This window comes from Orycteropus afer, unplaced genomic scaffold (genome assembly GCF_000298275.1).
Source record: "Orycteropus afer afer isolate SDZICR_OR568_19922 unplaced genomic scaffold, OryAfe1.0 scaffold00048, whole genome shotgun sequence".
NCBI lineage: Eukaryota > Metazoa > Chordata > Mammalia > Tubulidentata > Orycteropodidae > Orycteropus > Orycteropus afer.
This window is the reverse complement of record NW_006921635.1, coordinates 2,544,412-2,572,146: the sequence shown is the minus strand read 5'-3', so window position 1 is coordinate 2,572,146 and position 27,735 is coordinate 2,544,412. Positions and strand designations below refer to the sequence as shown.

General features: G+C 54.4%; 1 protein-coding gene across 1 annotated transcript; it reads right to left on the bottom strand.

The window, feature by feature from the left end:
• On the bottom strand, nt 1–25,363 carry ABCB9 (ATP binding cassette subfamily B member 9). The gene is made up of 11 exons (XM_007938131.2): nt 24,784–25,363; nt 16,154–16,268; nt 15,574–15,704; nt 14,641–14,846; nt 11,909–12,106; nt 10,669–10,797; nt 8,021–8,209; nt 7,363–7,536; nt 3,899–4,058; nt 702–838; nt 1–261 (listed from the first exon to the last, which is right to left on the bottom strand). The coding sequence occupies exons 1-11, from the start codon at nt 25,361–25,363 to the stop codon at nt 1–3; spliced, it is 2,280 nt and encodes a 759-aa protein (XP_007936322.1).
• Nucleotides 25,364–27,735: the final 2,372 nt, after the last annotated feature.

Below are 27,735 nucleotides of genomic sequence, written 5' to 3'. Positions count from 1 at the left end.
TCAGGCCTTGGGGCCGCTGTTGCTGGGCAGCTCCTTGTGGCCGGGCGTGTAGTCCGTGGCGGGCTCGAGCCCCAGCATCTGCCGCTGCACCAGCTTGGCGTAGAGGCCGCCCTGGGCCAGCAGCTGGTGGTGGGTGCCCTGCTGCACCACGCGGCCCTTGTCCAGCACCACGATGAGGTGCGCCCGCTCCACCGTGCTCAGCCGGTGTGCGATGATGAGCACGGTGTGCTTCTGCAGGTTGCCGTGGATGGCCTGCTGGATCTGCGGGGACACAGGCCTGGCTCACTCAGCACCACTACCCACAGCCCTGCTCCCGGCTCGGTGCCAGGCCCAGCTCTAGCCCTTTCCAGCCTCCATGGCCCCATCTACAAAACAGGGGCCTGGACACGACCTGCGTGATGAACAAGTCAATCTGCGCACTGAGCTAGCCAGCCACTTCACTCAGACAGGACAGGAGATGTGGTCAAGCTCCTGGAGTCAGGAGCCGCAGGTGGAGTATCTCATCCGAGTCTTTTGCTAGAGCTGGGCCCAGAGTGACCAGCCCCTAGATCCCCACCAGCAACCCCAGGAATACGGCAGGAAACTAATGGTCCGGGAGGGCCCCTCAGGCCAGCTCCAAGCCCTCCCGGCACCTGTTGGCTGGGTAAGGGACGCCCCGGCCACCTGCAGCTCCAGCACTGGCTTGCCAGCCCACGACTCACCAGGTACTCGCTCTCTGCGTCCAGAGCGCTTGTGGCTTCATCCAGGATGAGGACGGGCGGGTTCCGCACCAAAGCCCGAGCCATGGCTACTCGCTGCTTCTGGCCGCCCGACAGCTGGGCGCCCTTCTCCCCAGTCTCTGTGGGGCGAGGCAGAGGGGCAAGGTTAGCAGGAGCCCCCACCCTCTGCCTGTGCTGCTGCGGGGGGCTCTCCAGGCATTGGCGTCAGGGAGGCACCGGCTCTCCCTGACAAAAAGGCCACTGCCAGAACCAGCAGCTCCCACGACATGATGGCCTCCTCCCTTGCCAATAAGAGGCGTGCAAATTAAGATTACATCAAGATACCATTTTTTATCCAATCATTTGTCAAAAATCCAAAAGATGGATAATATACTTTGCTGGTGAGGCTACAGGGAAATGGACACTTGCCTACGTTCCTGGCATAAGTGCAACTGGTATACCCCTGACGACCTGTAAGAACAAGGCTGCGACATAACCGTGTATACATATCAGTTTGTACTATGCAAGTCTGAGATGGTTGGTCTCGTGTGTCAACTTGGCCATGGCGACCGGTTGTTTGGTAAAATACTAGTCGAGTTGCTATTACAAAGTAAAAAACAGAAACAGTTGTTGTCCAGTAATTCCAACTCCTGGTGGCCCTGTGTGAGTTAGAGCACAACTGCCCCGTAGCATTTTTAATGGCTGACAGCTTGGAAGTCGACTGCCAGGCCTTTCCTCCAAGACACCTCTGGGTGGACTTGAACCTCCAGACTTCTGGTTAACAGCCGAGCGTGTCTATCATTTGCTGCACCTGGGGACCTCCTACAACATATTGCAAATGCACAGCCCTGTGCCTCTGTGACTTTCTGCTACAGATCGGCATTCCCCGTGAACACTAACAGAGGCACAGGGTTGTGTATGACTCATAACGTTGTTAATGCAAAACCCAGAAAGCCACACAAATGCGCATCAATAGGAGAGTGAGTAAACACATTAGTTATTACATAAACTGTCCTGAGGCCCATACACTGGAATACTATATAGCTGTGAAAAAGGGATGAGGGAGCTCCCATATACCAACATGAAAGATCATCAGATACTGGGTTAGGTAATAAAAAGACAGGTACTGGATAGTGTAAATAAAGTACTACTTTTTTTTTTTTTTCCTATGAAAGGGCAGGAGGGTTAAAAACATATATTCAAATTTGTATAAAGAAACATCAAAAGGATATGTATAAGAAACAGTTGAATGATATTTTGGTGGGGCAGGAAGAACTGAGGTTGGAATGAAACGTTTGTTTTTGGACCATGTGAATATCCCCTTTGTTAAATTTAAAAATGAAATAATGTTCTGGATCCAGATAGAGCTAGTGGCTGTACAACACTGTGAATGTACTAAAGACCACCGGTTAACTTGATGGGATGTGAATTCCACCTCAGTGTTTCCAAACAGTGATGTAATGTTGAGTTCTAGTCTGAGTTACTGACACTAGCCTGTCAATGTGTTGCACTCTGGGGGCTTGTGTGTTGTGATAATGCTGTTGGTATATCCAACATCAGCAGGGTCACCAATCCCCGGAGAAGGACATCATATTGTGAAAAGTAGGGTGTCAGTGTTGGGGAGAAGACTGACACAGTCCATCAGAGATGGCCTGACACGGTGGCTGCGCCAGGGGGGTCAAGCAATGACCGTGAGGATGGCACGGGACCAGGCAGGGTTTCGTTCTGCGGTGCACGGGGTCGCTGTAAGTCAGGGACTCAGGCATCTAACAACAATAAGTCTGAGTTAAAGGAGCCCTGGTGGTGCAGTGGTAAAAGTGCTGCTAACCAAAAGATCAGCAATTTGAACCCACCGGCCATTTGGTGGGAGAAAGATGTGGCAATCTGTTTCCAGGAATATCAAAAACAAAAAAACCAAACTCATTGCCATTGAGTCAATTTTGACTCAGCACCTCCCTTTGGGTTTCTGAGGTGGCAAATCTTTACAGAAGTAGATTGCCCAAGCTTCCTTCCACGGAGTGGCCGGGGGGTTTGAACTGCCAACCTTCTGGTTAGCAGTCAAGTGCCTTGGGCACTATGCCACCAGAGCTCCTTTCCATAAAGATCACAGCCTTGGAAACCCTGTGGGGCAGTTCCACTCTGTCCTCTAGGGGTGCTGTGAGTCAGAATAGACTCCAGGCAGTGGGTATGGTTTAGGCTTTGCTTCTGTGAAGACTGACAGCCTTGGAGACACTGTGGGGCAGTTCCACTCTGTCCTCTAGGGGCGCTGTGGGTCAGAATCAACTCCACGGCCCTGGGTATGGTTTGGGTTTTGTTTCCCTGAAGACTGACAGCCTTGGAGACACTGTGTGGCAGTTCCACTCTGTCCTCTAGGGGCACTGTGGGTCAGAATTGACTCTACAGCAGTGGGTTGGGTTTTGGCTTTGGTACTCTGAGTCAATGAGGTGGGCATGTAGATCAGACTCTGGGGTGATTTCTGCCTCAGCTGTAATTTTGTGCTGACGACCAATGTTGGTTTTGGTAAATGTTCACAAACAACGCTTACCGACATACCTCGTTTTATTGCACCTCACTTCATTGCGCCTCTAAGACACTGTTTTCCACAAATGGAAGGTCTGGGCAACCCTGTGTCGACAACTCTGTTTTTTTCTCCCCCCCACACTGTGTGCTCACTCCATGTCTCTGTGCCCCACTTGGGTCATTCTCACAATATTTCAAAGCATAACAGACTACAGTCCAGGGTAAACATAACTTGTCTATGCACCAGGAAACCAAAAATGTGTGTCACTTGCTTTACTGCAATAGTCCGTTTTTTATGGTGACCTTGAACCGAGCCCACAACATCCCTGACGTCTGCCCATCTTTAACTAACTGGGCTCCTGATGTTGCTCAGTGTCAGCATCAACATCACAACCCTTTAGCACTGAGGACCCTTCTTCACACTCTCTAGGTGTGTCTGCTTTTAATCCTTCTTTTTATTAAAAGTCTGATCTTTTTCAGAGGAGATAATAAAGGGCAGTTGGTGGCCTGCAATGCTTAACCCAGAGGATAGTGCTGCAGGCGGGGGGCCCTGGGGGGGGGGGCCCCGGGGGGGGGGGGGGGGCCCTGGAGGCGGGGCCCTGGAGGTGGGGCAGGGCAGGCGGTGTGGGGGGGCTGGAGGCGGGGCCCTGGAGGCGGGGCCTGGCAGGTGTGGCACGCACCTGTGCTGTAGCCATCTTGTAGCTCCATGATGAAGCCATGGGCATTGGCCTTCTGCGCAGCCTCCACCACCATCTCGAAGGGCACAGTGGGCAGGCCATAAGCGATGTTGTCTGTGATGGAGCGGGCGAACAGCACGGGCTCCTGGCTCACCAGGGAGATCTGGGCAGAGGGAGGTGGGCATAAGAGGCTGGGAACGTGGCGGGCCATCACCAGGGTCTCAAGTCTGAAACCTGATCAGAACTGAGGGAGGCCAGGCGGCAGCCCGCTGCCACGTTCCCGACTCGCCTCTCTCACACAGCAAAGTCCTGGCTGTGGGCTGAGCCTCAGCTTCTTTGGACCAGGAAGATGGCACGACGTCCCACAGCCACAGCAGGCCTCCAGGACACAGGGACAGCACCCCCCCCAGGCTGCTGCCCATGCTTCTTAGAGGACAGCTCAAAGGAGCTGCAGACCTGGACCCCCTTCTAGAAACGCGACAAATGAAAGCACAGATGATGTCATTACAAATTTGTGAACAACACAGAAAAATGAACTTAAAAAAAATTTTTTTTCAGAAATAACCTAGCTGTCCATAAGTTGGGGCCTGATCAAATAATCACACTGCATCTATAAAATCAAGTTGCAGATCGATACACCTACCCAGAAAGATTCTTTGTTAAAAAATGACAGATATGTTTGCACAGATCCCTACCTTGATATAAAGATAAGATCCCTACCTTGATATAAAGATAAGAAAGATGCTGGCAAGGACGTTTAATAAAGAGCTCCTACCTGCTGCCTCCGTGGGATGACATTCAAAGGACAAGGTGGACGGCAAGTCAGATATCTTGTTATAAAATTCACCAAAAAATGTGGGCAAATGGTTCGATCGCAGGTTCTGCTGTTTGTGTTTATGCAAATTAAAACTTGATTAAAGGAAAGGGGATATTCACAAAAGGTCTTTAAATGGCCAATAAAGACCTGAAAGGGGCTTCGGATCTTTTTACTTTTTAATTGTATTTGTGGTGAAAATACACACAGCAAAACCTGCTGCCATTCACCAACTTCTAAGCAGGATGATCAGTGGCACTGGCCACTCTTCACGGTGCGTGGACACCGTCATGCACTGCTGTTCTATACGCTCCACGCCCGGTAACGTAGCCTCCCTGCCCCATGCCCTCTCACCATGCTTTAGGTAACTGTTGTCTGTCCAATCTCTCATTGATTAGTTTTTAAAACTGGGCAGCACTCAAGGGTAACAGTCTTTTTGTGGCTGACCTGCTATTTAGTTTAAAGCTGACCTCGGGACAGTTTTACTTCAATGCTTAAAGAACAGCTCAGGGCAATAGTCTGAGAATGCCTCCAGTCTCAAGGGGCCCAGCAAGTCTGGATTCTTTAAGAATTGAAGCTCTGTTCCACATTCTTCTCCCTTTGTGTCCCTGACTGGAATGTTCAGTACTAGTAGCCAGGCACTGTCTAGTTCTCCTGGTCTCAAGGCAGAGGAGGCAGTGGTTCATGGAGACAATAAGTCCTGTATGTAGTCCAGTCCCTTCTCTGATTCTTAAATTTCCTTCTTTCTCTTTTGGTCCAAACGAAAAGAGATCATAAGCTGTTTCAGGTGGTGGTTCACAAGCTTTTAAGACCCAAGACACTAACTCACCAACTGAGAGGCAGAACATAAACTTTAAGAACTATAATATGCTAATTGACTGGATTGTCCCACAAGAACATGGCCCTAAGTCTTCAACCCAATAAAACAAATCCCATGAAGTGGTTGATTATTTCTATAAAGTTTCAGCATCTGTGGGGCTTAATATCGTTATAGTCATCAGGAAAATGCAAATGCAAACCACACAAGCTACTACCACACACTCACCAATTGGCAAAAATTCAAGACTGATAATATTAAGTGTCGGCAAGAAGGCGCCACAGCTGGAACTCTGATCCACTACTAGTGGGAGTGTAAATTGGTATGACCACCTGAGACATCTGCTGTGGACGTCACTACTAAAGGTGGGGATACATAACCTCTATCACTGAGCTATGCGACCCAAAGGAGCCAACCCCAAACTCATGCATGTACACCAGAGAACTTGGACAACAACTTCCACCGCATCTCTGTTGGTAACAGCTGAAACAGGAAACTACCCAAACATCCCTCAGGGGCAGGATGCGTGGCCAGACTGCAACGCTTTCACACAGTGGAAGTCCATCCAGGACGAGGACCAACGAATGGCAACGAGAGCACCAGCCGGGACGCCTCTCACACGAGGCTGATGGAAGAAGCAGGGCCCTGCCTGGACAACTGCAAGCAGGTGGAGTCCAGAACCAGGCCACACAGAGCGGTATGGTCTGGGGATGCACATGGAGATGGTACAATGAGAGAACAAGCAAGGAAATGAATATAAAAGGCAGGCAAACGCAGACTCAGTGACTTGTCCACCGATGCTCATGGTGGCGCTGCTCGTAACAGCCAAAGGGGGAAACAACCCAGATGTCCATCAACAGGCAACTGGACAAATAAACTGTGACATGTCCGTACAATGGAGTATTACTGAGCCATGACAAGGAATAATGTTCTGCCACCCACTGAGATGTGGCTGAACCACGAGGACATCATACTGAGAACTGAGTTGGACACGAAAAGCCACGTATGATATGATCCTGTTCATATGAATTCTCTAGACGCAAATGGGTGTTGTTGCTGGGTGCCGGCACGTCAACTCCAACTCAGTGTGACCCTCAGTGACAGGAATACTATGCCATGGGGTTTTCTGGGCTGTAATTTACGGAGGAGGGAACCGTCCCCAGACAGGGGACGACTGTGCGAACAGCACCGGCCCAGGCAGTGTTTCTCTCTGTTGCACATGGGGTTGCTTTAAGTTGGAATCTGCTTGATGGCACTGAATGGCTACAATGATAATCCGTACGGAAGCAAGCTACCAGACCATTCTCCTGCGGAGGGGCTGGGCAGGTTCCAACTGCCAACCTGTCGTGGAGCAGCTGCGTGTTTGACTGTGGTGGCAGAGACAGAAAACAGACGAGTGGTCACCACGGGCGCAGGGAAGGCGAGCGGGGCGTTCCTGCTCACTGGGTAGTTTTTGTTTGGGGTGAGAAACACGTTCTGGAACTAGATCGTGGTGATGGTGGCCTAGTGAATGTACTCAATGCCGCCAATTGTATACCCAAAAACGGTTAAATGTCAAATTCTGTGTTATGAATATTTTACCACAATAAAAAGAATCTTAAAAAAAGGAAGGTGAGACGTGGTCTCTGAGGGAAGAGAAGAGGCACCCAGGGGCTTTCTGGAGTGTTCCGTGTCTTCACTTGGGTAGTACTACAGCTGTGACAACCCTTTGAGGCGTCCTGGCTCTTCAGGGCTCCTCTCTGCACCAGGTCAGTCTCACGAGAAGGACGGGCGGGCAGAGCAGGGCTGGGGTGGGCAGAGCAGGGCTGGGGCGGGCAGCGAGGCCTGTCTACGTACCACCCTGTGCAGGTATTTGTGGTCATAGGCACTGATGGGCTTCCCGTCCAGCAGCACGCGACCCGCCTCCAGGGGGTAGAAATTCTCCAAGATGTTGACGCAGGAACTCTTCCCGCTGCCCGACGGCCCCACCAGGGCGGTCACCTTGCCTGGGGTCAGGCTGAAGGACACGTTCTGCAGGAACACCAGGCACAGTGTGGGGTCCCCAGGATGGGATGCTCTGGCCTCAGACCCAGGTGAGCCCCATCCCCAGCCCTGCTCCTGCTCCCCTGCCTTGACTGTGCCTACCGGCCCCCAAAAGTCTTCCTTTTGCAGGACCCGAGGATTTGGCAATGCCTTTGAATGTGTTTCCTCTGCCTGGGGTGATCTTTCTGCGCACAGCCACCTGAGTGGCTCCTGCTTCTCATTCAGTTCACACCTCAAATGTCACCTCCTCTGAGAAGCCCCCCCGGACTGTTAACACCAACCCCACAGACTTCCCCTACCACACCACCCTTGTGTATTTTCTTCCTAGCACTTCGATCTGGAACCTTCTGCCAGCGCTCGTCTTCCCCGTGAGAGCGTAAACTCCAGGGGGGGAGAAACCCAGCCTATGCACTCCCAGCTGAATGTCAGAGCGCGTGGGACATGGCTCTGACAGGCCGAGCTACCTCCTCACCTGCAGGACCTGGGTGTGGGGCCGGGTACGGTAGGTGAAGGTCACGTTTTCAAAGTCCACCCGGCCCTCCAGGTGGTCGGGGGCCAGGGTCCCGCTGTGCACCATGGTTGGCTGCCGGTCAATGAACTCGAACACCTTCTCGGCGGCACCCACACCTTGCATCAGGCCGCTGTAGACGGAGCCCACCGACTGTGTGGTGGGAGACAGATAAATGTTCCTTCCCACTGACACCCTCACTCCAGGAAGCCACCCACGGGGCTGGAGAGATGGGGGGGGTCTTGGGGGAGCAGAGAGAGCAAGAAGGAACAGTGGTCCTGGGGGAAGTGTGGGAGGCTGTTAGGAAGCCCCTCACTGCCATCAAGTTGAATCCGACTCATAGCGACCCCTCCTTGGGTTTCCAAGGCGGTTATCACTACAGAAGTAGATTATCTAGTCTTCCTTCTGAAGAGTGGTGGGTGGGTTTGAACCGCCAGCCTTCTGGTCAGCAGTCAAATGCCTTAGGCACTATGCCGCCAGTGCTCCCTAAATGAGGGCAGCAATACAAAATAATGCCTTGGCACAGATCCAGACTTTCTGGAGCCAAGGCGGCTGGAAGAACCCTGAAACCATTGCCTGGAGATCATGTTTAAACCTTAAACCAAAAAAAGTCCCCTGAAAGGCTTCTTGAAACTGAGCAATAGTTCAGCTTAATCAGCAAGATCTGCCTTAAGCATTGTGTTCATGCAAGAACTCTCCACATGGGATCAAACTGACAACAGCAACTGGGAAGATGGGAGAGGGACCTTAGGGGGCGATGAGATCCTGTGAGTGGGGGAGGAGCAACTCAGAAAAGGAAGGTGAGGACGGTCACACACTCGAAGAGTGTAATCAGCATCTCTGAACCGTCCGTGCAAACTGCTGGCACACTCTGGTGTGTATACTCTCAACCACAGTCGGTGCTTACAGGGAGTCAGCCCCTCAGGGCAGTTACTGCAGCTCCTCCCATCCCCACCCCCACTAGGGAGGGGTGATCACCTCAGTGAGGAAGAGGAGCTCGGAGGGTTCAAGGGAACCCTGGCGGGAACGTGGGGAGCGGCATGGAGCGTGGCCTTTCCGTGCCCAGCACTTTTTAGTCCTGATTTAAAAACGGGTCTTCATTGTATCACCCAAAATGCAATCTCCTTGTGTAAAAACACCAGCTACCTGAATATGCCTGCCAAGCACGGCTCCTTTTATATAGGCCAGGCGGGTCCTGGGTGGCGTAGATGGTCAAGGTGCCTGGCTGCTGACCAAATGCTGGGGGTTCAAGTCTACCCAGAAGGACCTTGGAAGAAAGTCCTGGTGACCTGCTCCGGAGGGAGCGCAGCCACTGGAAACCCTATGGGCGCAGCTGTGCTCACACACAGGGTCGCTGGGAGTCAGTTCACTCCACAGCAACCGGATTCTCACGCCCTGAGGTAGGTTCTATGATCATTGCCTTGTTGTTGATGGGAATATGGAGGAACTGAGAGTATCTGATCCCTGCCCGGTGGCATTTCAGCTTACACTGGTTTGTCACTACTGTGACCGACGTTGCGATGAACACCCTTCCATGTGCACCTCCACCTGCATGCGTGAAGGTTTTTGAAGCACGGACCCTAGAAGTGCCAATTGCTGGGTCAAACACTGCACCACGAGTCTGAAACTGATGCCAACTGCCCTCCTCGGGTGGTGCTGGAAGCCCCATCCATACCCTCAGCCTCATCAGTACAGCACACAAAGGACCAGCCTCCAAATGCCCGAAGGCTCGTGGAGGGGGCTGACCACAGAAAGAACCCCAGCCACATGCTGACCCCAAACAGGGACACGGGGTTTGTGTGGGAACTTTTCAGGACTCAGGGGAAGGCCCCTGAGGTGAGTCTTCTCCAGAAGGTCCCCAGTGGGATCGAGGCACAGATGCCCACAGGGCACCAGGCTCCGTGACACACCCTGTGGCGATGTCCTTCCCTTCTGCCTCATCGCCACCCTGGCCCACGTTTCCTGGGGTCACATGTCCACTGAAATCAGTCATGCTAACGCCTATCTCAGCATCTGCTTTTCGGGGGGCACGAATAAAGATGTCGTCTGGAACAACCCCTGCTTTGCCTACGGAACCAACCCTTTCAGTAAAGGCGCCCCTGTGATGGGACAGTTAAGCATTCCACAGCTAACCAAGAGGCTGGCGGTTCGACTCAGACTGACACCTGGGTAATCTGCTCCCACACAGATTTCAGCCTAGAAAAGCCCACGGGGCCAGTTTGACTTTGTCACAGGGGGTCACTGTGAGTTAAAAACTGACTCAGCACCTGCAACAACGACAAACTCTTTCTGTGGGTTCTGGTAAACTTGGGCCATTTGGCTGAACCCAGTTCCCCCACAGGTGTTTGGAACCACGTCACCTCACCTCTGCACCTCGGCTACTTCTGTGGGCCACGGGCACATGCGCGTCAGACCCCTCCCAGAGCTCAGGCGCGTGCCCCAAGTGGAGCAGAGCTGCTGTCCGCGTTCTCACGGCTCCTGGTGTGGTGCCGGGCCTCCCCTCCGACTTCAGAGAGAAGGGCTGCCTCCCTTGGCCCCCCCCCCGGAGCGTGCCCCTGCCCCGTCTCGCCCCCTCCCCACGCCCCTCCTTCCTCCCCGCGCCGGCCCCTCACCTCCATACAGTCCCCCAGCACGAACTCGTAGATGATGAAGGAGATGAGGTTGCCGCTGGTCATCTGGCCCGAGATGACGAGGTGGCCCCCGTAGTACAGGATGCTGACCTGGACCACCAGCAGCGTCAGCTGGGGGCAGACGGGGAGGGCAGCGGGGTCACCGGCCCCACCCGACTGCAGGGAGGAGCCGAGCAGCTGCGGCTGCAGCCCCCGCCCAGGCGCTGAGACGTCTGCCCCTCACCCTGGAGCACTCTCCTTTAAGGGTCCCCGGCTGGAACAGGCTGTGGACCCGGCTGGAGAACAAGGCTTGCTTTGTCAGGCCCTGGCCCACACACGCCACCTCCAGGTCCTGAGCTAAGCCAAGCGGGAGCTGTTATTTCTCCCCTGGGCTGGGAAGAACGGGGCTCTGAGAGGTCAAGCGCACTGTGTAAGGTCACACAGCAGAGTGGGAGGATGAGGGTCCTGCGGGGGGGGGGGGCTGTCTTGGGCATCTCGCCTCCCTCTCCCTCCTCTGGCACCCGTCAGCATGCCTGGGAGAGGCCTAAAATCCCAGGACCCATGGCACCTTGCTCAGGGTCCCTGTTGGCCCCTCCCCACACCCCTAGCCCCTCAGTTCTGGATCAGAAGCATACCACAGGTGCCTCGTCACACACTATGAAAGGCACCCCTCCCAGGGGATGGATTGTGAAAGGCTTGGCTACTGGGGCTGCATTTCCTCCCCCTTCTCTTCCTTGGTGGGTACTTTGTGGGGGATAACCTGCCCCAGGGGGACCCAGAGACCCCAATGCCCTGGATCCCATGGATTCTACCGGCCCCTTCCTCCTCTCAACTCCAAACCCTCCCCGCTCCCACCCCAGCCCTTCCTGTGCTACCACCTCCCAGGTACAGCCAGGACAGTGACAGGCTCTGAGGGCCTGTTCTCCAAGGAGGGGCTGTGACTCACCTCCTGAGAGGGAGCCCGGGGCCCTAGCGGGGGGTGTGACATAGGGCCTGCCAGGCGTGGAAAAGCTGCAACACCTCCCTGCCCCAGCAGGGACACCCCCAGCCGGCATTCCACCTCACATGAGGGGACAAGGAGGCCGCGGTGGCCGCCTGGGAGAGAATTCACCAGGAGGCCACATGGTCTTCTGGAAAGGTTCTGTGTGGAGGAGCAGGAAGCTGGGGCAACCAGACAGACACAGACACTCAGGGACAATCACGGGATCGCCAAGTTGGTAACCCGCCCGGGCAGGGCACGTACCCCACTGCCCCAGACGTAGTAGGTGTAGGCAGCCGCCTCCCTCCTGTTCAGCTTGTACACCTGCTGCAGCTTCTGCGAGTACACCTCCGCCTCCTCCTCCTCGTTGGCAAAGCTCCGTACGGTCTTCATGGCGCTGATGGTCTCCTCGGCGGTGCTGCTGGCCCGGGCCAGGGCGCTCTGCACCTCCTTGGACAGCCTCTACAGGCAGGGGCCGGGAGAGCCCAGGACAGACAGCCTCACCATCTACCTGGGCTCCGGGCCTTCCCATTCTTGACTGTCTCCAGTTGTACGCAGAGTCCCAGGGACCCCCCCCCATCTCTAGCTTGACTGCACAGACTAAGAGTGTGGATCCCAGCTGGGGCCTGGGAGGGTGACGGTTCCAGCTCCCGAGAGAAGGAGGCTGATCACCAAGCACGCAGAGGAGGCTGTTCAAGTCTCCAGTCAGCGTCAGGAGAGAAGCCTCAACACCTGAGCCCGTGCAGGTGTGAGAGCAGGGATGCCCGGTATGGGAACTCAGGCTGCACGCTGTAGAGGCAAAGCCAAACACTAGGCCATTCATCGTCAGCACCCACTAAATGATGCGAGAGCCCCAGGGTGGCACAGAAATTCCCGAATTCCCAGCCAACTTCAGGATGGTGGCGGAGGCCACGGGGTGTGAAATGGGCTGGCGCTGAGTGTGTACAATCCGAGAACTCAGCTGAGAAGAGGTCCCAAGCGTGTGCCCTATCAGAGTTCTGCAGTGGGCCTGGGCACAGCCACAGCAGCTAACACACCCAGGCCCTCCCGTCAGCGGGGGAGGCTGCCCGCGGCCAGACGGGGCACAGGCACATCCTGTGACTTGAGTGTCAGGGCCAGGCCGTCGGGAGCATGCAGTGCGTCAGGCAACACAGGAGGGGCCAGGTCATGTCCTGAGTCATGTCTGGGCAGCATGTGTGGGCAGCATATGTGGCTCGTGGCCGTGACTCAGCCACCCAGGTATGGGTGGGAGATGTACAGAGACCACCCTTGAGGCCCCACCTGGCTGAACCTGAAAGAGAGGTCTGGGGTGTGCAGAGGGGTGGGGTGACAGAGCCCAGGGGCTGGCAGGAGGCAGGCAGGAAGGGCGGGGTGGGGCAGAGGAAGGAAAATGGGGCCCCCTCGCCAAGGATGAGATTTATGTTTTCCGTTCTGTGAGGACAACCAGGCCCCGACGTGCCAGGGAGAGCCTCTCCTGCATGGCTGGGGCTGGGGCAGGCTGCACAGTGGGCAGAACATGCCCCTTCCCCCTCTGGTTTGAAGTCACAGGCACCAAAGGACCCGGCAGAGCTGGGGTGCCGATCTCACCAAAGCCTCCTGCCCACAAATCCCCCTGAAGACACGGCAGCCCAGCCCCTCACAGGGGCCACCTCCACGTGCACCCACAATCTACGGGACAAGGAGCACGTGTGTGCTTAGAGTGAAAACAGAAGCCCTGAAATCCTCGCAACGGGCTCCAGCAGTGGCCACGCACACCCCTCCCAGGCCTCCCCTCCTCCCCCCACCCTCCCCGCGGCCCCGCCTCCTCCCACTCATCTGTCACGGGCATGCTGCCACCCGGGCCCTCTGCACAGGGGTCCCCCTCCTCCGGGCCTGCACACCAACATCCCTTCCCACAAAGACCCACTCAAAGTGCAGCCTGAGTACCTGTCACCCTTCAAAGCATCACGTACAGGTCTGTCTTCGTTAACCAAGCCCTGGTGGGGCAACAGTTAAGTTCTCGGCTTCTAACTGGAAGGTAGGCGGTTTGAACCCACCGGCTGCTCCTTGGGAGCGAACACCCAGTGATCTGCTCCGAGGAAAGCCGGTCACAAGCCTACTCTGTCACACTGGGTACTATGGGTCAGAACTGGCTCCGCGGCACACAGCAACACCCCTATTGCTAGTGTGGATTCCTCATTCCTGAATTCGCCCATCTGCTGAAAATGCTCGAGGCACTTCCGCTGCCCTTTACAAACATGTGCAAGCATAGTACGGCAAAAAGTTCCCAGTCAAGGCTCAAGAAAGCTGGCTGGGTCCCCACTAATTCCGTGGGACTTTACAGACTATCTTTAAAAAAAAAAACCAAACTCACTGCCATTGAGTCAGGTCTGACTCAAACTCCTCCTGGTGTTTCTGAGGCGGTATCTCTATGGAAGTAGATTGCCCAATCTTCCTTCCAAGGAGTGGCTGATGGGTTTAAACCGCCCACCTTCTGGTTAGCAGTCAGATGCCTTAGGCATGACGCCACCAGAACAGACTACAGACCCAAAAAAAAAACCACTCACTTTCATTGACTTTGAGTTGATTCTGACTCATAGAGACCCCCCACTGGGTTTCCAAGGTGGTAAATCTTTATGGAAGTAGATTGCCCTGTCTTCTTTCCACAGAGTGGCTGCTGGGTTTGAACTGCTGACCTGGTTAGCAGCCAAATGCCTTACCCACTAACCACCAGACCATAGGTACCACAAATATCAAGGCTCAGCCTTCATTCCACAAGGCCTGTTGTTGTGTGCTGTGTCTCCCACAAGGACACCAGCTCTGTGAGGACAGAGACCTACTTCACTGAAACACCCCAAAGCCTGGACTACAGCAGCTGCTCAGTAAACAAATACACGCAAGCTGCTGAGACAGCTCAGGACGCGTCCTTCACTCGCCCCCGCGGGCCCCAGTTCCTCCTCAGGGGCCACTCAGCAGCCCCAGCCCTTGCAGGCCTGGCACAGGCCAGATGGGCCTACCTTGTAGTACTTGCCATAGACGTCGGACACCATCATGATGATGGGGAAGCCCATGAAGGTGACCAAGGAGAGCTGCCACGAGAGGCTGAACATGAAGGCCACCACGCCCGTGACCTTGACTGTGTTCCGCAGGAAGATGTTGATGTTCTGGGAGACCAGGTCGCTGACCATGGTGGTGTCTGAGGTGAGGCGGGAGATGAGGTCCCCTGGAACACAGACAGCTGGGGGCTCAGACCTCCCCCACCTTGCGGGCCGGGCCGGGGAGGAGAGAAGAACAGACACCCATCAAGGGCTACTCTGAGCCCAGCTGTTGTCAACCAGCGTCCTGTTTAAGCTTCACCACACCCCATTTTACAGAGAAGGCGGCAGGGGGATCAGAAAGGGGTAGTGGTCAGCCACGACTGAGCCAGACCGCAAGCCCACACCAAGACTCTGGGACTCTCCTGTCCCTCACAGAACAAGCCCATCATAGCCACCGCCCACCAAGGGCTGGGCATGGAGCTGAGTGCAGGACATCTACCTCAGGGAAGGGAGGCTGTTACTGTCCCCATTTCCCAAGTGAGCAAAGACAGGCTTAGAGGGTGCAGGCAGTGAGTGGTGGGGCAAGGGCGCCAAACCAGGCTGACCCATTTCAGAGCCCGGGATCTGCCTGGCAGCCCTGTTCTCACCCTGGGAGAGCAAGGCCTCTGAGGCCACAATCTTGGAAGTCCTGGCCCTTGCGGTGCCCAGGGTCCGTGCAGGAGGCGCCTTGGAACCTCGGGCGGCCTGGCTGGGGAGTCCTGCACTGGCGACAGCTGAACCCAAATCTCAACAAGCCGGCTAGTTCTGAGGGCTCAGGCCAGGGGAGCTGGCCCCCAGGAGGGCGGAGGCCCTGACTACCTCCATCGACTTGCTCCCCACCCCCAGGCCCCCCAAGTCCCCGGGAGGACCCACCTGTGCGATTCTCGTCAAAGAAGCTTGTCTCCTGGGACACCAGCGAGCGGAAGAGGCAGTTCCGGAGGCGGATGTTCAGTCTGGCAAATACGAGGGTAAAAATGCCACCCCGAATACCTGCGGCAAATGAGCTAATTGCAGATAAGAGATGTTATAGCGTGACGTCACAAGCTGGTGCCCCTCCCGCGCCGGCTGGCAGGCACCTCCGCGGGCCGTCCCACCATCCCCAGTTGGAGCCCCCGTGCTGAGGGTGAAGGGGGGTCGGGCGACAGACCCAGGGACCCAAGTCAGCCAGCCAGAGCCCTCTCCCTCCTGGAAGAACCACACAGACAAGGCCTGTTCTTACTGCAGGTCCAGAAGCCTGCTCGGAAAACAGCCAACTGGTGTGTATGGGTGGGGAGCCCTAGGGGATGGATCGTTTCTAGGGACAGGGAGCGTGGCGGCTGGGTTTGGGCTCCAGGGCTTGGCCCCACCAAATGGCCGGGTCCTAAACTGGCTTGGGAGCTGCTTGCCACGGCGACTGATGGGCTGAGGGCCAGCCCAGGAGTGTGGGACCAGGCAGGGGGCCGTGAACTGCTACCTGCCGATGGCCAGCAGACACATGACGGTGACAGCCGTGCTGAACTGCTCCATACTCTTCTGGATGACGATGCCATCGATGGCCCGGCCTGTGTAGTACGGGAGGAAGGTCTCACCTGCGGGAGGAACGGGATCAGGGGCGTCTGCAGCCGGGGACAGGGCTCATGAACCACACCTCACTCCCCTGCTCCCTCCACCGGTGGCCTTTCTTCTCTTTATAACCAAAATGAGTGCGTTGGACTGGTTTCTCACTCACCTCGATTCGGGGTGTTTTAGTGCTGCCATCTGAAGGTCACCCTTACGGAAGCCTTGCTTTCCGTCCTGGAGGTTGGCAGGGGACAAGGCGGCAGCCAACACACAAGCCCCCGTCTGTGGGCTGGAGACCACCGTGGTTGGCAGCACCCGGGCCACTTCTCAAACAGGAAGCATCTCCGCTGGGAAGCAGGAGTGAAGACAGCACCAGGTGCCGCTCCTTGGGTTTCTGCGCCTCCGTCTGCGGAGGGATGCTGGCAGCCCCCATGAGAGGCACGTTCGTGTGGGGAGGTCGGAACCTCCACAAGGGGACTGACGGGCATTTTTCTCTGGGCCCACTCCTGCCCCACCGGGGGCCCTCTACTGCTTACTGGCCTCCTCTTTAAAAGAATATTATTGCGGTTTGGGTGAAAGTTTACAGAGCACGTTAATTTTCCATTCAACAATTCACACCCATTTTGTTTCTTGACATTGATTGCAATGCCCTCCGTGACATACTCTTCCCGCTTCCTTCCTGGGCTCCCCGTTTCCATTTTCCCAGCTTTCCTGCCCCTTCCGGCCATTTGAGCTTTGTTTCTGGGCAAACGCTACCCTTTGGGTCTCGTGGTTGATTGTTCTGAGCACATTCCTCACGGCTACATTTTACCTTATGGGCCTGTCTGTTGCTTGGCTGAAAGGCGACCCCTAGTGGTGAGATCAGTTCCAGGCTGGATGGGTGAACAAGGCCTATAGCTTTGGGGGCTCCCCCAGTCCCCATCAGACAAGTCAACTCTCTCTCGCTGCTGTCGAGTAGGATTGGACTCACAGCGCCCCCTCCTTGGGTTTCTGAGGCGGTATCACTACGGAAGTAGATCGCCCAACTAAATCCGGTCTTTTTTGATTGAGAACTTCCTTCTACATTTTGTTTCTCCCATTCTGTCCAGAACTTCCTGGGGTCCCTTTCAGAGTGGCCTGCAGTGGTTGTGGGGCGCCATCTACTTCTGGTCTCAGGGTCGCGGAGGCTGGGCCCCGTGCGGTCCATTCGTCCTTCGGATGAATTCTTTTGAGTCTTTGATTTCCCTTACTCTTGTTTCCTCCGGATGGGGAGAGACCAATAGTTGCATCTTATAACATTTAAAAAAAAAATTTATTTTCATGCCCCCTCCTCTCAGAGAATAGGAACACAGGAAACAGTGGGTCCTACACCCACACAGCGCTAGGCTGTTACAATCAGTGATGGCGTCAGGACCGAAAGCCCAGAGCTAAGGAAGGGCTCCCCGCACCATACTTCACCCGCTCCACACTTAAACACAGGTGTTGGTTCCCCCACCACTCCCACATTACAGATGAGTGAGTGAGGCTAAGAAGGTGGGGTGACCTGTCCAGGCCACGTGGCCTGGCAGCTGATGCCAGATGACCTCATTCTTCTTGTTGGTGGAGGTTTCAGACTCTGAATTCCAGAACCTCAGAGTGGGGAACAAGGAACGCCAAATCGCAGCCTCCCCTCCTGGTGGGCTGCTTGCTGGCTCCCAGGGGTCCTCCTACCCCTCTGTCTCACTGTTATCTTCAAAACAGTCCTGGGGCTGTCAGTTGAATGGGGATTGTCTTTCACATTTTTCAGGGGTGGAATGGGAGATCAGAGAGGCCAAGCAATTTGTCCAAAGTCACACAGTGTCATGGATTAAATTGTGTCCCCCCCAAAATATGTGGCAATTTGGCTGGGCCACGAGTCTCAGAGGGCTAGCAGTTCTGTAATGATGTAACCTGGCAATTACATAATGATGCAATCACCCACCATCATGTGATCAGCCAATCAACTGTCAGGGCATTAGTGTGGGGTACAATACCCTTAGTCAGGTCACAGCCGTGATCTGATGTCAGGGGACTTTCCCTGGGGTGTGGCCTGCATCACCTTTATCTCACTAGAGATAAAGCGAGCTAACTGAGTATCTCCCAATAAACGAGAGAGAAAGACAGACCGACCTGCTACCACCAAGCAGAGCCGGGGAGGGACCTCGGTATTGCCAAGAAAAGAGCCGGGAATGGAGTGCGTCCTTTGGACCTGGGGTCCCTGCACTATGACCTCCCAGACTCGGGGGAAGGTTGATGCCAAGATACGTGGAGATCCCCGAAGGATGCCAGGTCCGAGGATGTCAGAAGGAGACAAGGATTTTCCTCCTGCACCTTGAGCTGACAGAGAGAAACCGTCTGCTAGGGCTGATGCCCTGAATGTGGGCTTCTAGCCTCCTGATCTCGGAAAGAATCAACTTCTGTTTGTGAAGTCATCCACTTGTCGTATTTCTGTTAGAGCAGCATGAGAGAACTAAGATACACACAGCAAGGGAGGCGCGCGGCCGGGACTCAGCCCCACACCGGCTCCCACTGTGTGCGGGCTCTCTCCTCATCCCCTCCCTCCCAACAACTTGCAATGTGCCAACTCTCATGGAAACGGTGGACACGGACTATGGGATGTGGTCACGTGGGGCCACGTCCCCTGTGGGCTCCAGAACTCGTTTTCATGGCAGCTCTTCCCACAGGTGGAGTCTGGCTCGGCGCTGGGCATACCACAGGCGCTCAATAAAGGTCAGTGAGTGCGCCCCGGCCAGCTCCGTCTGACTTGCTCAGCAGCCTGCCGGTGACATCTTTCACGGGGTGCTGGTGCCCTCTGCTGGCACTCGGCACAGCAGCCACTAAGTGGCAGCCTGGAGGGCCGTGGTTCCCAGCGTACTTAGCCAGATGGGTCTCCAGCCAAGCTGCTCCGTTCCACCCTCACTGACGGCCTGTCTCAGTTTACCCCCAGGGAAGAAAAGGGCATCACTTTGATTCCCAGCAAGGACCAACGAGGAGAATAATCAGCTTCTGAGACCTTCCTGGGATGCTGGGTGCTGTACCAGGCATGTTATGCAAATTCTTGTTGAATCTATGCAAGAACCATAGGAAAACAGCCAATGTGTCAGCCAACCCTGATGCCCCATCTTCCTGATATTTCCAGAAGCCGACCACGTTCTTAGCTTCCACTGGCCCCACCCTGGTCCAAGTCACTGGTCTCTCCTGGACCATCTCGGTAGCCAACTCTGGGTTCTTCCCGATTCCGCCCTGGCCCCCCACATCGGCCTGCCCTCCACACAGCAAGACAGTGGGATCCTGGGAAACCTAAGTCAGGTCTCATCATGACTCTGCACAAACTGGGTCCATGGCTCCCACCCCATCTAACGTACAAGCCAGTGGCCCCTGACACCCCGTAGGATCAGGCCCCCGTGACCAACCTGATGTCAGTTCCTTCTCTGCCCCACTTTTGCTCATGCTGCTCCCCTGCCACGGGGCTCCTCACTGCACCTCTGATAGCCGGGCACCTTCCTGCCTTGGGACCCTGGCACGGACAGACCGCTCCCCTGCCATGGGGCTCCTTACCGCACCTCTGATAGCTGGGCACCTTCCTGCCTTGGGACCCTGGCAGGGACAGACTGCTCCCCTGCTTGGTGGGCTCTCACCCCAACCACCTGCTCCCTCACCTCCTTCAAGCCTCAAATGCTACCCAATAACACTATAGGTTTGGTATTATTACTCTTCCCATTTCATAGAAAAGGAAACTGAGGCTCAGAGAGGTTAAGTAACTTGCCTACATTTCTGCAGTTGGGTTGCCATGGAATCCATGTCACAGCATCCCAATTTAATAGGAAATCAGGCTATTCCAGCTCTAATGCTGGAAGCTATGCACTGGTATTTTAAATGCCAGCAGACTCACCCAGGGTGAACTAACACAGACTAAGAAAGCCTGGCAACCTTCTTCTGAAAATTAGCCTATTTTATGGAGCACAACCATGAGACCAGAAGAACTAGATGGTGCCCGGCTACCACTGTCAACCACTCAGAGGGAGATCAGTGCAGGAGATCCCAACAGAGTGGGAGAACAATGTAGAACAAAACTCAAAATCATAAAAAATGGCCAGGTGTGCTGGTCTGACAGAGCTTGGCGAGACCCCTGAGACTATGGCCCCTAGCTTCCCTTCAGGTCAGGAATTGAACCCACTCCTGTGGCTTCCAGCCAAACAAGAGATAGGCAAATAGGGTGAGCATTTACATCAGGTAGATACAGTCCTTGGAGCAATCAATCATGGGAGAACAGAAGGGCAGTGTCTGCACAAGGAGACAGCTCGTCGGGCAGCAGTGCATGGGAGGGAAGGACAAAGGGAAGAAGTAACTATGGGGAGGAGGTGGAAAGAGAACTGTTATGTTGTGGGGAACTGAAGTCTACGTCATGAGACAAAATGTGTATGAAGTGCTAAATGGAAAATGATTTTGCTCTGTAAACTTTCACTCAAATCACAAGAAAAATTAAAAACAAAACAAAAAAAAAACCTTGACGGAGCACAGAGAACAGCGTCCAGTATAGTGCTGGAAGATGAGCCCCTCGGTTGGCCGGCTCTCAAAGTACTCAGTGGCCATGAGGGACTCAGGCCAACGACAGTGACGGAGGGGCAGGGCCAGCAATGGTCTGTTCTGCTGTCCACGGGTCGCTGAGTTGGAGCTGACTCCATGGCAACTAACAGCAACACAACTGAATAGGAGACACTCAACCCCAAAAACTGGAACCTTTTTCCCAGTGGCGCTTTTCTTTTAGGTTATGAGGAAACCGAACACCTGAGTTCCACTGGGTGCCTGTTGATGGGAAAATAATGACTGATGCTCCCAATATCTAACACGTATTAAGCACTCACTCTGCCCAGGCACCCGATGGGGCCATTCCACAGGATGGGAAACTGAGGCTTGGCCAGGTTAGCTCACTTGCCTAACTGACATCACTGGTGACGTGGGGAGCCTGAGCCTCGAGTCCAGTCCCTCCACCTCACTGAGATCCACAGGCTGATGAAGTCGGTGGTGCATCAGGACGTCTCAACTCCCTGGACACACACCAGCTGACCACGGGGCTGGAGCACACAGGGGAACGAGGTGGGGTGACATGTGACCACTTCAGAGAGCCTGGCTCTCAGCTGGTATCAGAGCTGGGAGTGTGTCAGGCCTGGGCCCTGCCCCTGGCAGTGGTGGCTGGAGGCTGGGTGGATGGTTTTCATCTGCCCCATCGCTGAGGGCCCAGGGCCACAGAGAAGGTTCCCCAGAGAAAGGGCCCCTGGGGCCTTGCAGCAGAGAGTCAAGAACTGGCCGTGGTGGTTGAAGGTGTTTGTCAGCTTGGCTGGGCCTAGTTTTGAGTGGCTGGGCAGCCGGATGCAATCGTTCCCCTGATGAGACTGAATGTGGCCTCAGCGACTCCATGGTAGCATCTGTTGTGAGCAGCTAATCAGCTGCCTTCGGGATGTGGCCTGCTTCCCATGCATAAGCAGCAGCTGTGAGGAAGGGCTTGCGTTTCTTGGCACATCTGCATCCTGCATTTGGCCAAGTCATCAGTGGCCTGCCACAATGCCTGCCAATCTCAGGACTGTTTCTGGACTTGAACTAGTAGCCTGCTGCGTTGCTTGCTAATCTTAGGACTATGCCATGTTACTTGTCGACCCTGGGTTTGTCAGCCTCAGCAGCCAGCAGCTGCCTGAGTTAAGAGAGCCCTCCAGCTCCAGTGGGCTGGAAGCAAGAGGCAGAGCTGAAGCCTAAGGTTGAGGGGCCCCGAGAGCTGGCACTTTGAACTTGAACTTCTAGCCTCCTAAATCCATCTGTGATACGGGTTAATATTAATGCCATCCGTCTGTGACATGGCTGTTATAGCAGCACTAGAAAACCAGAACACTGGCTAAAAGGAAGGGTCATCCAGCACTCACCCAACCCCAAACCAAACCCACTGCTGTTGAGTCAATTCTGACTCATACTGACCCCGTAGGACAGAGGAGAACTGCCCCACAGGGTTTCCAAGGCTGCAATCTTTACAGAAGCAGAGTGCTGCATCTTTCTCCCATGGAGCACTGATGGGTTTGAACCGCTGACCTTCTGGTTAGCAAGTGAGAGTTTAACCCCTGTCCCATCAGGGCTCCTTCCAACACTCAGAGGTGCTAGTATTTAAGGGACCTTCTTGAGAGCCAGGCTCACTGCACCCCACAACCCCCCAACGCGCTGTGTGCTGTTATTACGCCCATCTTACAGAGATGACAAGACTGAGACTTAGAGACGCTAAGTAACTTGCTCCAAATCACACAGTTGTTAAGGGGCTTGGACCAAGGGGCTAGCAGGACCAGGGCCAGCCATGGGGTTCACCTGAGCTCTCTGAGAACATCCTGGCTCTGTAACCACCCCCAGCCTCTGCCTCGGTGAGTGAAGAATTTACGAACTCCTAACAGCTAACATTCCTGAGTACCTACCACAATGGGCCAACAGCTACTTTCTCTTCCTGTCTGATTTTGTTCAAGCTTTAGGACACTACAAAATAAGTACTCTAGTGACCCCATTTTGCAGAATGAGAAACTGAAGCTTGGGAAGGTTAGAGAACCTGGTTAAGGCCACACAGCTGAGGACAGAGAGGAACCCGAGATTTGAACTCAGGCCTTGTTGACCCAGGAACCTGGAGTTCCTCCCTTGGGTCACCTTTCCACTCATATCACTGGAGTGGGACTTTCAGACCATCTGAACCAGACCCTTAGGGACGAACGTGTTTCACTTGACAAGCCAGAACACACTCGTACAACTGTGTGCAAAACTAAAACAAGAGTGTCATGAGCAATCCTTAACTTTACTACCATATTCTGGTGTTTTCTATCCTACTCTAGTCTACTTACAACAAAAAATCTTTTCACCCAGTGGCTCCACCTCCAGAAAGGTCCTTCACGTACATCTATGTCTTATGACACGTGTCTATTGTTGGGTGCTGTCGAATCAATTTCAACTCAGAGACCACATGGGACAGAGTAGAAGTGCCTCAAAGGCCCTTCCTACACTTAAATTAAAAAAAAAAAAAATCACTTGTCATTGTTAGGAATATACACAACAGAACCAGATACCAGTTCAAGTCGCCACACATACCTTTCAGAGACATGACCACAGCACCCAATCCCACCTTCCTTTTCTGAGTCATTCCTTCCTCATTAACACAAACTCATTGCCCTCTAAGGTTCTTATCTAACCTTTCGAGTTGTTGATGTCAACTTGATCCCATACAGACAGATCTTCAAAGAACACAACGCTCAAAGTGGATCTTTCTTTACTAGTAAACTAAACTATTGTTTGATTTTAAGATGACTTTAGGGAATAGCTTTGTTTTAAGACCCAAAGATTATCTCAGGGCAGTAGTTTTGGGGGCTCATCCAGCCTCCATGGCTCCAGAAAGTCTGGATTCCATGAGAATTTGACATTCTGTTCTGTACTTTCCCCCTTTTGGTCAGGATTCTGCTATAGAATACTTTGATCAAAATGTTCCCTAGGATTGTAATCTTTACAGAAGTAGATCACCAAGTTTTTCTCCTATGGAGTGGCTGTGTGGGTTCAAATCGCCAACCTCTCAGTTAGCAGCCGAGCACTTAACTGTTGCACCATCAGGGCTTCTTATGAAATGTGTATGGGCAAGGTTATTCACCGTAAGAGAAAAAAGACTAAAAACAACCCAACAGTCTGTCAACAGGAAACCAGCTGAATAATCCATGGTTATCTACACAATGGCAGACCATGTAGCTGTGTCAAAGAATGAAGCGCCAACTGGGAAAAAGCCCAGACTATGTGAAGGGGCGAAAGTGAGACACGGAACAGGGTGCAGAGCGTGAAGAGGAGGAGGAGGGAGGAGCACACGTTCTCATTTGCTTGCAGATGTATAAAGACACTAGGAAATGGATAAAAGTGGTTTCCCACCTGCTTGAAGGTTTCCAGAGCAAGCCTGGGCAAAGGAGCCCTGGAGGCAGACCAGTTAGTGCTTGCCTGCTAACTGAATGGTCAGCAGTTCAAACCCACCAGCTGCTCCACAGGAGAAAAGGCCTAGCAACCTAGTCTTATAAAGATTACAGCTGAAGGAAAAAAAAAAAAATCACTATGGGACAGTCCTACTGTCACATGGGGTCACTGAGTCAGAATTGACCCAGCAGCACCCAACAGGAGAGCCCTGGGCAGGGAGGAAGCGGCGTTTGTCAGGGTTTGAATTAGGAGGGAAACTCCTAATGTGTAAATGTTGTTGTTGTTGTTGTCATGTGCCATCGAGTCAGACCCAACTCATAGCGACCCGTCCTTGGGTTTCCAAGGCGGTATCACTACGGAAGTAGATTGCTCAACCTTCCTTCCGAGGAGTGGCTGGTGGGTTTGAACTGCCAGCCTTCTGGTTAGCAGTCAAGTGCCTTAGACACTATGCTGTCAGAGCTCCCAATGTGTAAAAATTGCATATTAATTCCATTTTTGACCCACAGACTAAAACATTAAAAACGTAACAGGAAGAAAGAGGTGGCCCCGTCCACCTGAAGGGGTTCTCAGGCCCTCACTTACCCAGAGCTGCCACGATGAGGAAGAAGGAGGCAGCTACGAGGAAGGCCACGTCAGGCTTGGTGTAGGACAGCAGCTTCTGCAGGGTGGCCCCCGATGCCTGCTCGGTGAAGCCCTCAGCCTCGGTGCCCGGCCCCGGCTCAAGGGACTCAACATCTGGCCGCACCGTGGACAGCAGCCACCAGAGCAGGAAGGAGGCAGCCAGCGAGATGTATGTCCACACAAACAGGGCCCAGAACCACGGGTCCTGGATGGGCCTGCGCACCTCGGAGAAGAGCAGCAGCTTGACCATGGCATAGATGCCCACGGCGAGGCACACGAGGGTGATGACCGGCCACGAGGCCCGCAGCCGCTGGGGGCCCAGGGCGCTGTTCTTGGCCACGCCAATGGTGGCCCCCAGCAGCAGGCAGCTGCGGTAGAGGCAGGCAGCCCAGAGGTCCAGCACAGAGTCAAAGACATTGAAGTCACGGATGTCCTCCAGCAGGCTGCGGTCCAGGTGGCTGAGGATGTAGATGGCTGTAGTCATGCCGACGTCCACGCTCATGAAGGCCAGGGTCACCACCACCGCCTTCCACAGCCGCATCCTGCCGGCGAGGGATGGGCAGGAACCGAGGAGCGGGGTCTAGCTCAGAGTGGGCAGGGCCATAGTCCGTGGGGTGGAGCCAGACCTGTGGGGGCAGGAGCCAGCATCAGGGGAGGGGTGCAGACCGTGTGACCCTGAGCCTCAATTTCCTCATCTGTGCAATGGCCATGATGCTCATGAGGGAGTGCTGAGTTTCCATTCATCCCGAGAAAACACAGCCTGAGCACCTGCTATGCGTCAGACTGTTCTTTGTGTTGGGGATTTCACAGTCAACAAGAATAACACAGATCCCCGCCCGCGTGGGTGGACATATGCCTGCTAGAGACCAATAATAAACGTAACAAATAAGAAAATGATACTGTCTATTAAGAGATAAGTGCTACGGGGGAAAAGGTCCCCCAGGAGTGGGGTGAAGGAGATGTGGGTGAGTGCAATTTTACAGGGAGGGGCCGGGAAAGACCTCACTGTGAAAGGAATATCTGAGCAAGACTTGAGAGACCAGCGAGCCCTCTGTGTGACTACCTGGGGGAAAAGCATTTCCAAAGGGTGGAACAGACAATGCCAGGACCCTGAGGCAGAAGTGGGTCCCATGCATTTGAGGAAGGCAAGGAGGCCTTACAAGGTGAGAGGTGAGGGGCCAGGGGGTGGGTCTGTGGGACCTGGCAGTCATTTTAAGGATGAGGCTGAGGTAGGCACAAACCAAACCCCCTGCAGTGAGTTGATTCCAACTTGCAGTGACCCTCTAGGACAGAGCAGAACTACCCCGTAGGGTTTCCAAGGCTGTAATCTTTACGGAAGCCAACTGCCACTTCTTTCTGCTGTGGAGTGGCTGGTGGGTTTGAACCACAGATCTTTCAGTTAACAGCCAACCACTTTAACCACTGTGCCACCAGAGCTCCCCAGATACACAAAAGCTCCATAAACATTCACTGGTTTTATCACAACAACTGCTGCTGCTACTACTTCTCCGAGCTGGTTTCCTCATCTGTAAACGTGGGCGTCAGATTCCGTGAACTGACACCTGTGATGTTCTGGGTACAGCACCAGGCAGAGTAACTGCTGCTGATGGGTATCACCTGTATACACTGGGCGCTCAATAAAGGTTTACCTGCTTCCCTCCTCCCCCCACCAGGCCTTCCAGCTCTGCAACCCCAAATAAACCTTGACGTTCACAGACTAGGAGGGGATTTGAAGGTGGTGTGGCTGACTGCAGGCCTCAGGGCTCCCCCAGGACTTTCACACCTGCTTGGAAGTTTCCAAAACCTTCTCCTCCAGCTCCAGGCCTTTATGCAGAACTTGACAGGTGGGGAGACTGGGGCACAGAGAGGCAAAATCACTCATCTCAGATCATTCAGATGTCAGCAAGGGACCGAGCCAGGTCTTGAACCAGTGCCTGAAGGACCCCAGCGCCGGACCTTTGCACTGTATGCCTGGCACACAGTAAGGGCCTAGTAAGTGCTGATACGTGGTGGCTTACTTTCTCCTCATAACAGCTTTGTGAAATCAGCACTTTCATCATCCCCATCGAGTGAGCGGAGAAATTAAGGCACAGAGATGTTAACAAGTTGCCCAAGATCACGCAGCTGTGAGGAACCGAGCCGGGACTGGAACCCAGCCCTGTCTGGCTCTGGAGTCTAGACTCTTAACCACTGGGCTATGACACTTTTTAAAAAACGAGTGCTCATGGGGAGTGTCTGTCTGAGGAGAACAGAGTTCACACCAGAGGAGCTCAGGCAGGCAGCAGCAGGACCGATGATGGTAGGGTAACAGCTACCAACCGGTACTTACTGATGTTGCCAGGGGCCCGGTACTCCAAGTGGTTCCCACGCTTCAGCCGCTCAAGAAACCAATGAGCCAGGTTCTCCTGTCATCCCCATATTGCAGCTGAGAAAATGGAGGTGCAGGGAGGTGACATGACCTGCCCCAGGCCACTCAGCTAGCAAGTAGCAGGGCTGGGATGTGAACCCGTGCTGTCGAGTTCCAAAATTCTATGCTGTCAACTCTAAAGTCCTGATCCTTCAAAACAACCTCTGTAGGGGTAGGCAAGAACCCTGACAACGCTGAGGAGGGTCCAAGATGCAGAGAGGGCAGGGGTGTGACCGTCCCCCAGCCTGGACCTTGCCTTCAGCTCAGAGCCCCCAGCAGACTCCGCCTGCCCCAGAGACAATGGTTGCTTAGTCAGCAGCTGTCCCTCCTGGGGGCAGCTGGACTGTGTGGGACCAAGGGTGGGGAGAGGTGAGGGGGACAGACACCCTAAGCCTGGGTTCCTGCTCCATTGTGGCCGCTGGTAGCTCAGCACAGCGCCTGTCTGCTGCAATGCAGAGAGCCTCCGGAGTGAGTGGGAGAGTGAGTGGAGGAGTGAGTGGGGGAGC